This window comes from Crocuta crocuta, unplaced genomic scaffold (genome assembly GCF_008692635.1).
Source record: "Crocuta crocuta isolate KB4526 unplaced genomic scaffold, BGI_CrCroc_1.0 scaffold95, whole genome shotgun sequence".
Taxonomy (NCBI): domain Eukaryota; kingdom Metazoa; phylum Chordata; class Mammalia; order Carnivora; family Hyaenidae; genus Crocuta; species Crocuta crocuta.
In genome coordinates, this window is record NW_027530971.1 from 13,741,044 (window position 1) to 13,757,252 (window position 16,209).

General features: G+C 41.6%; 1 protein-coding gene across 2 annotated transcripts in view; it reads right to left on the reverse strand.

Moving 5' to 3' along the window:
* C5 (complement C5) overlaps window positions 1-16,209 on the reverse strand; it is an 84,266-nt gene that overhangs the window by 9,088 nt on the left and 58,969 nt on the right. The window contains exons 28-37 of one of the 2 annotated variants that reach the window (XM_077769807.1): window positions 15,654-15,825; window positions 13,095-13,300; window positions 11,374-11,526; window positions 8,788-8,850; window positions 6,859-6,940; window positions 6,276-6,333; window positions 2,182-2,284; window positions 1,711-1,785; window positions 1,260-1,365; window positions 334-417 (exon numbers count right to left, since the gene is read on the reverse strand). In XM_077769807.1, the coding sequence (XP_077625933.1) occupies window positions 334-417; window positions 1,260-1,365; window positions 1,711-1,785; window positions 2,182-2,284; window positions 6,276-6,333; window positions 6,859-6,940; window positions 8,788-8,850; window positions 11,374-11,526; window positions 13,095-13,300; window positions 15,654-15,825 (1,102 nt within the window). Of the gene's footprint in view, window positions 1-333; window positions 418-1,259; window positions 1,366-1,710; window positions 1,786-2,181; window positions 2,285-6,275; window positions 6,334-6,850; window positions 6,941-8,787; window positions 8,851-11,373; window positions 11,527-13,094; window positions 13,301-15,653; window positions 15,826-16,209 lie in introns of both variants that reach the window. The other variant, XM_077769808.1, reaches the window with a different exon arrangement.

Genomic DNA, 16,209 nt, shown 5'->3' on the forward strand with positions numbered 1-16,209 from the left:
AGTGGCTCAGTGTTCAGCCTCTGTTCCCTTAGGTTGTGGTCCTGTTACATTAAAAAGACCATGTGAAAAGTAAGAATTTCACATCATGTTATCCCGCTGATATCCAACAATCGTCTAGAAGATGTTTCCCCCCCTGTGTACAGTAGAAGTTAGCAGGCTGTTCAGGCGTTGTCGGGAAGCAACTTTATACTATTCAAGGAATCAGATTTCAATCAGCTGAGATTATACGCCTACTTCTGAGAAATGAGTTTGTCAAACAGCTTCTGTAAGGCTTGGATGATGAGTGGCTGCTTTAAACAAACATGTAGGCTAAATATGTTAAACGAAGTTTACCTTCTATGCATTTGCACGTTACTCCTTCACAGACTTTCTGAAGTCTGGCATCGAATGGGTTATAAAACATGGTGCATTGCTTATCTGTGGCAATGAAAGCACAGTTAGGAGAGGTGGCTTGATTAACACTCAATCAATCATAACACTCATTATGGATCAGTGAGTCTCCCATGGGGACCTGGAGATCAAACCCTTTGTTTTTGTAACTTGTATAGGGAGGTTAAATTGTGAATTGCCTCTCCTAGCATGGGCCCCCTCTACCCTCCTTCAAAGATTTCCCCTTCTATGCTTGAAATTTTACTGTTCCATATTTATTTCTTAGAATTAAAATATTTGGTGCTTCCATAAATGAGAGTAAATAAATTGTGTTACATGAGAGTCTTTTGAAAGAGCTGTAATTGTTTAGGCTGAAGAAAAACAAGGGAAGAGGGGCTCAGTATGTTCCAGGTGATTCCAGAAGATACAACTAGAATGAGTGGATATGAGAGTTTGGTTCATTTTAAGAATTTATTTGGTAACATGTAGAACTGCCTAATGTGGAGTTGTCTGTGATGTGACCCAAAGAGCTCTCCAATCACTTAGTATTCGAGGCTGAGTGATCAAAAGTGGGGTCATTCATTCAACGTTTATCAATACGTGTTATATACTGAACATAGTGTTAGCATGTAGGGACATGTGGAGGAAAGCCTCTGTCTGGGCTTGGCAAGAAAGACAGGCACACAGATAACAACAAAGCAATGTGATAAGTGCTACAATGGAGCCCTCAGCAAAATGTGACGAGAATATAGGTGTACAAGGTGATTCTGGGAGGATGAAAGAAATAAGGGGGCGGGGGAAGTGGCCTTCTCCAAAATGGAGAGATGCAGTGAGTACTGTAATGAAGGCAAAGTCATCCTCGGCAGAAATCTTCGAGTCGAGCTGATTACCTGGCCTGTGGTATTCATACACCGTGAAAGTAGCAGGATTCAGAAACCCAACTTGAAACAGCTCAAATATCCGGAATCGAACACAGAGGAAGTCATCGGAAGGAATCTGTCCGACAAATTCAAGGTTTGAGGAAATTATGGAAGAGAAGAGACTCAGCATTTTTTAAAATATTTTAAAAATTTATTTCTAGGAGAGAGAGAGACAGCGTGAGCAGGGGAGGGTCAGAGAGAGAGGGAGATACAGACTCTGAAATAGGCTCCAGGCTCTGAGCTGGCAGTCAGCACAGAGCCCGACGCGGGGCTCGAACCCACGAACCGCGAGATCATGACCTAAGCGAAAGTCGGACGTTTAACCGACTAAGCCACCCAAGCGCCCCATAGACTCAGCATTTTTAGCCTGTACATTTTGGATAGGGATTGGAAACAGAGAATGGTGGGAGGTGGAACTTACCGAATTCAGTTGCAGAATAATATGTCCATCTTTGATTTGGTAATCAGTTAACAGCTGGTCCACCCCTTCCACAAGCTAAGAGAGGAAAGAGAAGGCTTGAATTAAATTTCATGATTTTTAAAAAAAAAATTTGTCAAAGTTGATCTTTTTGCTTAAATGCACTCATCCGATATTGGGATGTTAGAGATGGGGATGTATACCACTATTCAAAAAAGTTGAATAGAAGCTCCTCCCCTTGAAGAAGTCTGGATGTGTTACCATTTGCACTCTCATTTTGTTCAGACCACGCACGTATATGCCCCCACTTTACTTTGAGAAATCAAAGCTTCGGTAGATTGTTGGTTAGGAAAGAATATTCTAGGTGATTCCATGAAAGCGATATATTAAAAGGAAAGGAAATAGCCTTATCTGTAAAATAATGCAGCAAAGAAAACCAAGCATCCATAACCATATGTAAAAGACAATATTTACAGCTTTTAAATCATCCTGGTTTGCACTGATTCCAGTAGGCAAAGAGATATCCATCACCGCATGGGAAGATCCTGATGATGATTCTTCTTTGCTGGGCTTGTAGCTAAGAGAAATTAGAAATTAGGAAATGCAATAAATAAGTGGACAAGATTCTTTAAGAAAAGGCCTTATGTCTTAGTAGCCTTTAATTTTTAATTAGGGTTTCTACTCCCTTGCCTCTCTATGATACATGCATTGCAATCTCTAAATTTTAGAGTTGCAAGCTACTTTTGAGTCATCTATTCTAACTATTTGCTCACTTGGCCGATACTTTAAATGGACCACCATTCTGGAGCTGGAAAAAGTCATAGAAGGCATTATGTCCAAGCTCTTTAATTAACTAGTTGAGGAAACTGAGGATGAGAGTAAGGTACGTGTTCAAGGTCACATGACTAGTTTACCCCAAAGCTGCATAAACCTCTTGACTTCCATTCTAGTTCTTTTTTCTAACAGCACATCTGAAAAAGAAAATTTGTTCTATATTGGAAAGAGACTCAATAAGCATGTTTAGGAAAAGACTAGAAGGAAATACCCTAAAATGTCACCATCTACTTTCTCTGGATGATGAGATATAAGTGATGATCTCTTTTCTTACCCATGGTTTTCTATGCTTTCTACATTTTCCACAATAGATAATTTATTTTTAAAATTTTAAAAAATGTTTACTCATTTTTGAGAGGGAAAGAGAGAGAAAGAGAGAGAGAGAGAGAGAGCACAAACAGGGGAGAGATAGAGAGAGGGAGACACAGAATTTGAAGTGGGCTCCAGGCTCTGAGCTGTCAGCATAGAGCGTGACGTGGGGCTTGAACCCACGAACCATGAGATCATGACCTGAGCTAAAGTCTGACGCTTAAGCAATAGAGCTACTCATGTGTCAGAATAAATAATTTATTTTTAAAACATGTTTTGAGGACTATCCTTTGTCTAGGAATTGTGCTTGGGAGGAAGCTAAGGAAAAAGCAAAGGGGGTAAAATGGGAGATTTGGTGTTTTTTTTTTTTTCTGATAAGAGAGAAAGGAAAAAACACTGAACTGGGGAATCGGGAAACTTGGGATTCACCCCAGTTCTGCTGAGAGATTTCCCCAAATCATTCTCCCTTTCTACAGATAATTTTCTTTTTTGTAAAATAAACTGTGAAGAAGAATAAACTTGTGTGTTAAGTTGACCTTTATAATTCCAAGGCTTCATTTGGAGTGGCAGAGGTTGGTGCTACCATTAAGCAGAATTAGAAGATTTAAAAGGGGCAAGTTGGCAGGTTGGGGACTGGGGAACTGGGGACAGGGGCAGAGTGTGGTTCTGCAAAGATTGAGTTTCAGGTTCCAGCTTCACCTCAAGATGCTTGACAGGTAGCTGGACTTTTGAGAGTAGAGCTTAAAGATCAGTCAGGATTAAGGAAAAAACCAGGGAGAAAGGATCATAGGGAGGGAAGAAAAATTGATCTCACCTGAAGGAATGAGTATTAATTAAATGGGAGGTTTTATGAGTTAGAGAGTTGGCAAGGGATCTCTTTCTCCTAGTTGCACCTTCTCAGGACAGACCCCATTAGATGTCTTGTATGTAATAGTTACTATAATAACTAAAGACATTATAAAATCTCTGGTTACAAAAATTTAACCCATTCTTCACTAAATTAACAATTAACAACAGACTGTGAGACAACGTGGAAGTGTAAAATGATATCTGGACATCTCCCTGTAATTGAGTGGGTGAGTATCACCAGAAGCAGAGAACTCTTGCTCATAGATGCAAAAACTCTGCCAACAGAATGGAAAAGGGCCTCCTGAATGGAGAATGTCTATGAAAAGTTGCTGGAGCCTTGATGACTGGTTGCCATGGTGACTGTTTCAACCATGGAACAGAAACCTTCCTTTCAAGAAGCCCTTTGCCTGCTGCCAAAGACAGCAATCTCCCCCAAATGCATTTTGTTCAGAGAGGAGAGAAATGAAATCCTTTTTTCCTTTCTTATGGATACAACAGAGAGGTTGTAAGAAGCTAAATACAGGAAAGAGCCTCCCTGAATACAGAGTCTGTATGCTGGTGTTTTTGTTTTTGCTTTTTTTTTTTTTCTTTAAATCAGAAGAGAGAATATTGGAAGGCAAAGAATTTTTCACATGAATAAGTACTACACAGTTACTTTTTGGAATTTATCCAACCTAACTTCAGCTTTACAGAGCCGAAGCATGTTCCCCCTGGCTTTTTGAACATTCTGTTCCCAATGTGTAAAAGTGAAAAAATAGAAAATTCAATATTACATCTCTATTTGCCTTCTTTTGTATATTAGCAATCTGGAATTAGGCCTCCTGTCAATGAATTCAAATGAATGCGGTTTTTTGTTTTTTTTTTTTAAGTTTAATTATTTTGACAGCGAGAGAGCACGAGCAGGGGAGAGGGACAGAGGAGAGAGGGAGGGAGAGAGAGAATCCCGAGCAGGCTCAGAGCTGTCAGTGAAGAGCCTGATGTGGGGCTCGAACCCACAAACCATGAGATCATGACCTGAGCTGAAATCAAGAGTCAGAGGCTTAAAGGACAGAGCCATCCGGGAGCCCCTCTTTATTTCTAAAGTAAGGGATTACAATATCATCCCTAAAATCCTTTTCAGCTTGAATCTATTACACTCTGAGTTATCCATACTGAGTGCTTTGACATCACGTGATTTTCAGTAAAATCTGCAGAATACCAACCATGGAAATCAGTTATTGAGAATGTGAAGAATAAGGAAACAGTCCAGCAGGAGGGGCTGAGGGTTAATGAAAGGAGGAAGTAAGAAGCATGCGCTCTCACATGGCTTTGCCACTGTCTGACTCACTCAGTGTGATCACTAAGGTATGTACGTGTATTTTGAAAAGCCTGCACTTTTAGAAGCATCTTAAGATGGTGGATGGGGTGAGCGGAATAATGGCCCCTGACGATGTCCACATTCTAATCCCTGAACTTGTGAATATGTTATCTTATGTGGCAAAGCGGACTTGCTGATGTGATTAAATTAAGGGTCTTGCAATAAGAGGTTGTTCTGGATTATCTGCATGGGCTCAGTGTAATCACTGGGGTCTTTATAAAGGAGAGACGCAGGGGAGGCGGTAGCCTCCAGCATCTGGAAAAGGCAAGGAAGTGGATTCTCCCCTAGAGCCTCTAGGAGGAAGGCAGCCCATTGATTTCAGGACTTCTGACCTCCAGAATTGTAAGAGAATAAATCTGGGCTTTTTAACCATTAAGTTTCTGGTAAGCTGTTACCAAGCAGCAACAGGAAACCTTTATAGTGGCCACTTTGGGGCTCTGGAGTTAGCCTGTGGAGGGCGGGCACCATGGCTCTCAATGCTGGCTGCCATCAGGATAACCTCTGGGGGTGAGGCCAGAATTCTGGATAGTTCTAAAAGCTCTCCAGCTGACTTCCATGTGCAGCCCGAGTTGAGAACCGCTGGCTGTTAGTGGCTAGGGAATTTTCTGGGTGAATGGGATCTAAGTGAGAGAGTAGAAGCTACTTGTAAGAAAATCTTTTGCTTTTTCTTCTCCTCATCCTTCTACCTCCTCTCTACCTTTCTGGAAGACATTCAAAAACAAAACAAAACCCTGGATATTATAGTGTTTGAATTAGAAGAAGGCCAAACATGGGGGTCGGAGGGGAACAGCAAAAACGAAGCTATTCCATAAAGTAGCTGTCTAAGAATACCCGTTATGTCCTGCATTTTATTTTATTATTTTATTTTTTTTAATGTTTTATTTATTTCTGAGAGAGAGAGAGAGAGAGAGAGAGAGTGAGCAGGGGAGGGTCAGAGAAAGGGAGACACAGAATCCAAAGCAGGCTCCAGGCTCTGAGCTAGCTGAGAGCACAGAGCCCGAAGCAAGGCTCGAACCCATGAACTGTGAGATCATGACCTGAGCCGAAGTCGGATGCTTAACTGACTGAGCCACCCAGGTGTCCCATGTCCTGCATTTTAAAAAGTGTGCACAATTTTGCATCTTCCAGCCATCTTAAAATTCTAAACAGTGTAAAGAGATAATCCCATGGCACAAGGGAGGCCCTGGGTCTGAGTTCGCCTCTGTGGGAACATGCTCACCTGGCACATGCTATTATGCGCTTGAAATCCGTGTCGTCGTAGTGCCTGTAGTTGAATGCTAGCACATATGACAAACAAACAAGCAAACAAAAAACAAGAGTGAACCATTTTTAGCCATGTTGTGCCCTGTTGCAACAGAATAATTAATGAAAGTCTCTGAACACACTTAAACGTGATTTTTGATTTGGAAGCTGGCACTGCTGGTGATTTTAATGGCAATTCATGGCTACCGACAATACCAATAGTTATAACAGTTCTCTGCTCTCAAAGAGGTTATAATTTAAGGAAGGAGTTATTGAAGGTAATGGGTATGCGGAAGGTTGGAGGGAGAAAGGGCCAATGCTTGGATATGCTGGTAGCCGAAAAGTTTCCCGTAGGAACAGACCTTTGAGCCACAAATGGAAGCCACCAGGGCAGAGGAGAGCATGCACCCTGACCCCAGGGCTGGGGTTAGAGGGGTACTTCAGGGCGCAAGGGGGCTTGCTTTTAGAGTGGAGGAGAGAACCAACCCACCAGGAGAGGGGTGTGCAGGCCACAGGTAGAAAAAAAAGGCACACAATTACAGCATAAGTCATTGTTTTACCTTCTATGTCTTGGGCTTCAATCTTTAAATGAAAGCTGCAAACCTCCTCAGAAGTACTGGTTTTTTGAACCACGGTTGTTACCTACATTGGGACATGTGAACAACAGTCTATTTAAAACAGGACAGGGCAACCACTATGGAAAACAGTGTAGAGGTTCCTCCAAAAATTAAAAATAGAATTACCCTATGACCCAGCAATTGCACTACTAGGAATTCATCCAAAGGATACAGGAGTGCTGATTCGAAGGGGTACATGGGCCCCAATGTTTACAGCAGCACTTTCAGCAATAGCCAAAGTATAGAAAGAGCCGAAATGTCCATCAATTGATGAATGGAGAAAGAAGATGTGGTATATATATATGTGTATATATACACATATAAATATATTCCATTATGTATATACATATATACATATATGTATGTATACACATATATGTATATATGTATATATATATGAAATACTACTTGGCAATGAAAAAGAATGCAATCTTGCCATTTGCAACAAATAGATGGAACTGGAGGGTATTATGCTAAGTGAAGTATGTCCGTCAGAGAAAGATAGATATCACATATCTTCACTCATATGTGGAATTTGAGAAACTTAACAGATGACCATGGGGGAAGAGAAGGAAAAATAAGACAAAAACAGAGAGGAAGGCAAACCATAAGAGACTCTTAAATACAGAGAACAAACTGAGGGTTGATGAGGATGGGGAAAATTGGTGATGGACATTACGGAGGGCACTTGTTAAGATGAGCAGTGGGTGTTACATGTTAGTGATGAGTCACTCGGTTCTACTTCTGAAGCCAAGACTACACTGTATGTTAGCTAACTTGGAATAAACAAACAAACAAACAAAAAACAGCACAGTGGGAAAGGCATCATGGCTGCACTGTTGCTGTGGATGGAATGCCTGAAGTATTGATTCCACAATCCAGTACAAATGGGGTGCAGTAAAGACTCATTTCCCAACAGCTGGACTTTCAGCAAATTCCACAATTTGAAACATACCTGAGAAGCCCCGGTAGGCCAAAAAAGAAAAAAAAAAGACATCTAGCCAGGCAGAATCTTGCCAAATCCCACATGGTCAAATCTGAGTGCTTTACTATACAGGAAAGTTCCTAAGCCTCCTCTCCTTGAACCTGTACACTCTCATTGTATGCATAACACTTCAAGGCCCAGAAGTATGGTTTTCTCCTAACCCCCATACCACCATGGTAAATGACAAATTATAGGTGTGCAGGGAAGGACAGGGGTGCTTCCAGAAGCAGTTATGATGAGAGCAACTAGAAGTGACAGAGAAGTCCACAGTCCATCTCCCCCCCCAACTCAACCATGCGGTCATATAAAGTCTTACAAGTATGAATGTGCTATAGGTAGGAGCATAATTGAAATCAGTACAATGTTAATTTATGCTTAGAATATGTAGTTCATCTTAGCTGTTTGGCAGTCAGTTACACATTTCTCTAAGCTGGTTGTGTGTGTGCATGCAGGCTACAACTAAAATAATAGAAACCTAAGCCCTTTCATATATACATCAGTCTGCAGTGATGCTGGAGAGCTGCAATGTGACTATGTTACTAACCACAGAAAAGAGGGATATGTACGTGTGTATATACACGCACATGCATCGTATGTACATATACATATAGAACCATAAAATTATACATCTATATGTATAATTATATATATAATTCCACAAATACAAAGACTATATACATACAAGGATTAACATAGCCATCTGCAAGAAGAAATCGCGAGGACTGCTACTGAGATAGCTAAAAAGAACGAGATAAACGAATCCTGCTTTAGTCATGATTACCCAAGCCTAGATTTCTGTAACTTTGTGGCAAAGTCCCTAACTTTCTTTCATGTTACTTAGTACAAGCAGACATATCACTGAAATTGGCTCTCAATGAAATACTTACGTGCACTGTAGCCAAGCCATTGCTATACCCAGTACTGACGATGAGGTCATCGTTGAGAGGCACCTGAAAAGGCGAATGAGAAACCGTGTTTTGTTTCCTTCTTCAATAGGAGGGGAGGACAGAACAATGAAAAGAGTGGCCTGATACCTGCCAGGCTCCTCTGTCTGAGCTTTTCTGAGATTCAATGGATAAGTAAGTGAAGACCCTGGAAATTCCCCTTTCCCTCATCCATGGAAATTTGCGCTCCCCTGAGCAAGCCCGCAAAACCAACATAGCAGAAGCCACTTTGGGTTATGTCTTCCTTTATATAGGGTTATGATAGAACTGGATCTTCATCTCCTTTTGCCAACAGAATAAATCCCTTCCAGTGCCTCAGGAGGGCATTTGTCTCCTTCACTTCCTGCTGGTCTTTTTATAGAAACCCATGGCCCCCCTGGCACCTCCCTTACGGCTGCCAGATCCTTATGTGCTGACGCTCTCCTTCCCATCCTTCCAGGAGGAGAGTGGAGGTAAGGACTGCGTTAAGAAATTCTCTGTGGACTGCGTTAAGAAATTCTCTCTCCCCTCCAGAAAGCTTTATTGTACAAATGCCCTCTGATGTGTGGAAAGCGTGGGAGAGGCCATTCTGGGCAAGAGGCCCGAAGAGTTGGTTCCTTGCTCGCTCCAAGGCTGTCCTTCTCTCACTTAGCACCCTTCGGCAAAGGGGATTTGGGGTGCATGAAGAGCTGTCAGCCCTTCCTCTAGATTTTAGTAAATGTAGATAACAAGGCCAACTCTCTTGTTCTCCCTGATGGAGCAGCATTTACTGAAGTGCCAGTGCATCAAGGGGCTTCACGAAGAATGGGTTCTATGAACATGAGTGACAGGTAAGTTTGGGAAATGAACACTGTTGCCCTGCCCCCGTCCCCAGGTCCCTCCATTGCCCATTCTTCCCCAGAGTCACCACACTTATCCATATACACATGAAAGGTGAGGTAGGTATCCCTCTATGAACAGACTTGATTAACTTCATTTAAACCAGACTTTTCCACAGTAACTTGACCACCAAGCCTTTGTTAGGTAATGCATTTCAGGAAATGCTGGCATAGAGATATTCCAAACTAGATACTCACAGCCTGAGTTTTATACAAAGACAGCATCATGGGCTGAGGTTTACATTATTTAAAAAATGGTGAGAGATCCCTCACCACATCAGTCCTGTAGAGAAGAATTAACCGCAGCTGTATCTCCAGTGGGCCTGCCATGTGGTGCGGGTCAAGAGCTCTTCATGAGAGTTTAGACCACTGGCTCGGAATGAGAATCTCTGGTGAAGTCTACACGCTCCCAGAGAAAGGGGATACATTACCAACCCTGGGCAGGGGGGTGGGGGTGGGGTATAAGCACACATGCCTGCAGAGGCCCAGGCACCAAGCAAGGGCAGACAAAGGGCACGGACACTTGTCACGTGACTGCCAGAACTGGGCCGACTGAAGAGTGCCTGCTGTGGCCAGCACCCTGTTGCCACATCGTCTGGTTTTTTTGAGTTTGGAGGCAGACTTTTCTTTGAGGTCTCTGGACTTTCAAGTGTTGGAATATGTCTATATCTCTGTGTATATATCCATATCCATACCTATTTTTTTTAACTATAGGCCGATAGTTTTTAATTTTTGTATTCAATTTTATTTCTCATGCCTATTTACTTCTCCCAAACATGGATTTGTAGAGGATACAGACAGTTAAAAACTATTTCCAGTCATTTGTACATTTAAATATGACCTAAAATAATCTAAAATGTGGTAATCAGAAAAATATATATTAGCAGCTATTGACTGGCAGCTACTATTATTTTTTTTAATGTTTTTTTTTTTTTTTNGCTCGAACCCACAAACAGTGAGATCATGACCTGAGCTGAAGTTGGACGCTTAACTGACTGAGCCACCCAGGCGCCCCTGGCAGCTACTATTATTGACACAGAAACTAGTTTTTCCAATGTGTCCTTTATTTTGGGAAATTTTCATAGGCCATTGAGGTTTTCATAAAAAAAAAAAAAATCCAATGAGGTACACAGGGTAAGCTGTCAGGGGACCCAAAGGCCAATCTCCCATTTTGGCCACACTTTGCGTGTGTGGCAGGGCCATGTGGAACCACGGTGGATGCCCACAACATGTCTTCCCTCTTTCTCTACCACTGCACCTTTGTGCATACTGTTCTCTCTGTCTGGAATGTTTCCCTCCCTTTCTCCACCTGGCTAAGTCATTCTGATTCTTCCAGATTTAACCTGTGCATCTGGATGCACTTGACAAATTCCTACCTCTCAAATTCCTACCTTGGGTCAGGAGGCCCTGTTCTGTCTTTCCATGTCCCTATCAAGACTCTTAGTTTTTACTGTCTGTTAAAACAACGGTCTCCCTGAGTACATGGTTTCTTCATATACTTGACTTTTGAATTCCTAGGGCCTAGGACATAGCAGGTACCCCTGCCTAGGACACTGCAGGTACTCAATGTATTTTAAAGTAATAAATAGATAAATATATGAAATAAGAGGGGAACACATGATTTCAAAGGGCCCATCCAGTTACAAAATATTATAAAAAGTCCTCCATTTACCTCTATTGGCTTCCCAAGGAAATTCTTCTCTGTCATCTTATAACGGTAGAAGTCACCTTTATGCTTGTAAGAAACATTGATGTCCATGTTCAAGTGGAGTTGTTTAATCAGGAGTGAATATTCTGTCAGGCCCTCAATGGCATTAATTGTATCCTATCAACAATCAGCAAGGCACAAAAACAGGTTTAGCTCATTTATATATTCCCTGTATTTACAAATTCCCTTTCTTTGTTTTTTTAAATTATTTTTTTTAAAGATTTATTTATTTTTGAGAGACAGAGCATTAGCAGAGGAGGGACAGAGAGAAAGAGAGGGAGACAGAGAATCTGAAGCAGACCCCAGGCTCTGAGCTGTTTGTCAGCACAGAGCCCGACGAGGGGCTTGAACTTACAAACCATGACATCATGACCTGAGCTGAAGTTGGGTGCTCAACCAAGTGGCCACCCAGGTGCCCCTATAAATCCCCTTTCTTATGAGAGGCTGGGGATGTATTGACCAGTGTGGAAACTTGAGCTGACTGAAATTGGTGAAGGGTCCCCAGGTGGAGGTGTCTCCCTCCCCAGTGAGGATGCTGCTGCTGGCAGGAAGAGGAAGGAGGTGCGGTCTCAGGTCCAGGCTCTCCATGTGTCCTGGATGCACGACCGCAGGCAAGTCACTCTTTGCAGAATGCCTCCTAATCCTTGCATGACTGTCTCCTTTTCATCTTTAAGTCTCACCTTAGATATCTCCAGAGTCATGTCATAAATACACTCTTCCTCCCCATTTCTTATTCTGTTTTAATTTTCTCTTTCTGCCCACTGTATTGTAAGATTCCTGGAGGCAAGTCGTATACCTTTCTTGGCATCCATTACATTTAGTAGACACACACGGTAGCTACTCAACAAGAATTTGTTGAAGGAATGAATGGATGGACTTTATTTTTCTAGGCCTCATCTTCCTCATCTATAAAACTGGGAAATGTGACTGACTAGGTCAGAGATGTCATATATGTGGCTACCCCATCTGCCTGTGACATGGCGTGCTAATCAACGGCACACTCTTCCCTGCTAAGCCTACACTTGTCTCCAAGATGAAACCCATTTGCCTCCTCAGATTAGATAATCACTAAAGTAATCCTGAAGGACCCCTCTAGCTCTAAATTTTATAAACATGTCCAGATACATTCCATGATCATCCAAACATCCAAGGAACTGAGAAGATGCTAATATTTGAGCTCATCTTTGAATACAGAAGCATATTATACAACTATGTAGCAGTTATAAAATATAGATATATGAATGAGTTTACTTTGGTAGCTAGATAAACCATAACAATCAGTATTTCTCTCACTTTTTATTTATTGGTGGGGGGAGGGAATATCAGTACTTTGGTCCACATGGTAGCCGCTGTTCCTTACATAGGATGTGACAGAATCGCTGATAACCTTACTAACCCTTCGTGATCATTAAGAATCATAAAGGAAGTCCTGGATTTAGAGCCAGAGGCGAGTTTTGATTTTGGCTGTGCCACTATCTCCATGAGTGAACCTCTTGGGGCTGACTTCCTCCTCTGTAAGAGAAGGGTGTCACTGCAGATAATCTCGAAGGGTCTTTTGATTCTAGTCATATATTCAGATCTCGTGGGGCAGACAAAAGCATGGATGCCAGAATGAATGTGGCACAGGTAGTACGGGAGGAGGACAAATGTCTTCAGGAGGGTAAATCAAGACAGAGAAAAGTTACCTGGGTTGAATAAAAGCCGCCTCCATACCTCTGCTCTTCAGATAGCCATTTGATGATTGGGTTAACATAGTTGATGTCTTTCAGGTTCAGACTGGCAAGTAAAGCATAGGCAGTGGTTTCTACCATGTGAGACGTACTGGGGTTGGGTGTGGACCTGCTTTCCTGTTGAAAATCGTCTTTCCAAAAACGATAAATGACTGGATCACCTGAACGTCAACAAATCACATTCATTAATGTATTAAAAAATGCGAATTTGAGGGGCGCCTGGGTGGCTCAGCCCAACTCTTGATTTCAGCTCAGGTCATGATCTCACAGCTTGTGAGATGGAGCTCTGTGTCGGGTTCTATGCTGACAGCATGGAGCCTGCTTGGGATTCTCTCTCTCCCCTCTCTCTCTGCTCCTCCCCTGCTCATGCTTGCTCACTTGCTCTCTCTCTGTCTCTCAAAACAAATAAATAAAAATTAAAAAACGACATGTAAATTTGACATAATTCTAGCAGGTTTCTAGAAGTTTCTTCCGGTAGTGGCCTTTTGATTTCTAGAAGTTTTTTACTCTTTTGTAAGAAGAACTTCCTTGAGGTGACCTACACAAAATAAGATCCCTTGATACAGTGCTATTTGTCTTTACTCAAAAAGATCCTCATGCAAAGTCCACATGTACTGGGGAGAAGCAGTACAGTAGAGGGAGAAGTATAATCAATTGGTAAGTAATACACCCAGGTTCTAGTCTCTGCTCTACTAGGAACTGACCAGGTCAACCTGGAAGAATTCTTTTTTGTTCTGTGGGATTCATTTTCTAATAAAGTGTACATAGTACTTATTTCCTTATGGTAAAAATCAGGTGAGATACCAAATGTAACTTTTTCTCAACCAGACAACACTGTACACCTAGAAAGCTTTATTGTTATTATTATTTAGTGTTATTGTTATTATTATTTAGTTATTATTTAGTGTTATTATTGACAACTTTGAGATAAACTGGAGAACTTTTCTCCCTGACAGAAAAAAATCCCAAAACCTTGGTTCATTTTATTTTAATTTCTTCGAGTTTAAAGCATGAAAGATAATTTCATGCTTGTGGCGCTTCTCATAAATTAGGTTCTAAATTATATTTGTTATTGGTCTAGTAATTTAAACTTGTCATTTTAAGTCCTTTTTTGCACACATCATTTTTGAAAAAGAACAGTAAGGCATATTTGGAAATAATTTTTTAAGATTAGTCAAAATTTTGATGTATCTGTTTACAATTCATAATTACATTATTTACATGACTTTGGACAATGCTTTCCCTCCCTCTCAGAGACTCAGATTTGCTGTATTTAGAATGAAAGATTTGGTTTTTAAAGATACTTGCAGTTCAAACATTATTTGAATTATTAAGACCTCTTCTAGCTCTTAAAGTCTGTGATTTTATGATCCCTACCTTACAAGACCCAAGACATTTCTTTTGTGTTATTTTAAAACCACTGTACAAATGGTTTTGAGGTATACTTTATGACTCAGTCATTTTTAAATGATGACAAATCAAATCTTGTAAATAGTGATACACCTCATGTCAGATTTATTAAGCTTTTAGAAAACCTCAGTCAGGAGAGGGCTTGGAAGTACCCAACCACACCCATGCTGGTGCAGGCATGCTGGCCAATGATCACTGCTACCCTCTTACTTTCTTTACTTCTGACCTATAGGAAGTGGTATCTTTATTCTCAAAATGAAATACATAGATAGCCAGCTCAGTACAATATAAGCCAGAGTGGAAAGTGCAATAAACTGGTAATTAGTACACCTCTGATNTGAGACACAGGTACCCTTTGTTCTGGACAGAAGCAGACGCAAACTGGGATGCATGGCTAGGGGGATGCACAGGCTGGATTTCAGCCTCAGTTCACTGGCTTGGGTGGGAGCTGTGTGCATTGCACAACTGTACACAGGAGTCTTGCAGAGCTCCTGTGATGACCTCCAAGGCTGTATATGACCCTCCTTGTCATTCTTGGAGCTCCAGGCACCCTGCTGCCTCAGGCATTTGCACCTGTGGCTTGTCCATCCAGAACAACCCTCAAGATAGCCACTAGCTTGCTTCCTCACCTCCTTCAGGTCCCAACTCAAGTACCATCTTCTCAGTGAGGCTCAAGTCTGACCACTGTATCTAAACTTACAACCTACCCCTTCTCCTTGTCTTCCTTCCCTTCTTTATTTTTCTTCATATCAATCATCACCAACCTATTCACTATATGCAGTATTTTACTTACCATGTTTGTCTGTCTCTCCATAACTAGAATGTAAGTTTCACGAGGACCTGGATTTTTGTTTTGTTTTGTTTTGGTCTGTTGCTTTATCTCCAGAACCTGGAACAATAGCTGGTACATAGGAGGTACTCATGTACCTCCTCACATACACATGCGAAATAAATGAATAACAGCATTTATTGTGATGGTTGGTTCCTTGAGGGCAGAAATTATGTCTCACTCAACTTTGCCTGCCCTAACCTCCTTCCCAGGATTAACAGACTCTACAGGCTTAGTAAACACTTGCTGAATAAATAGTACGAAACAAGTCATACCTTTAACCAAAGCTTTCTTCTTCAGGGCTAAGACAATTGAACGAAACTGTGGGTGGGTTTTATCTCCCATGGAAAGAGCGTAAGCACCAATGGCCAGCGTAAAGGTGCTCTGGGCTGAGAGGGTATTTTCAAGCAGAAAGGTTTCAGCTTTAGTTAGAGCCGTGCTGATTTTCTGGAAACAAGAGCAGAGGGTACCTAGATTTGTTAAGCATCAACCTATCAACTTATGTGAACCACCCCTGGGGGCCACCATCCTGGGGCAGGCAAAAGAGTGTCCTCACAGAAATGGATTGTGTCTGGCTGGAATAAATCCCTCTGGGCAAAGGAGCAGAATATAATCCCAGAAGGGAAACTGTGCTTATCCAAATGGGGGTAAGTCTTTTGCCCCTGGGTTCTCCTCTCTGTAGAGGTTTCCTTCTTTAGTTTCTGCTTCCCACAGTGGATGTAGCCCCCGGGAAGAAGAAGCCAGGCCTAGACTTTCATCACTCCACCTCAGCAGAGCTGGGACAGACTCACATTTTCAAACAGAGTTTTACTAAATAAAAACACAGATAGC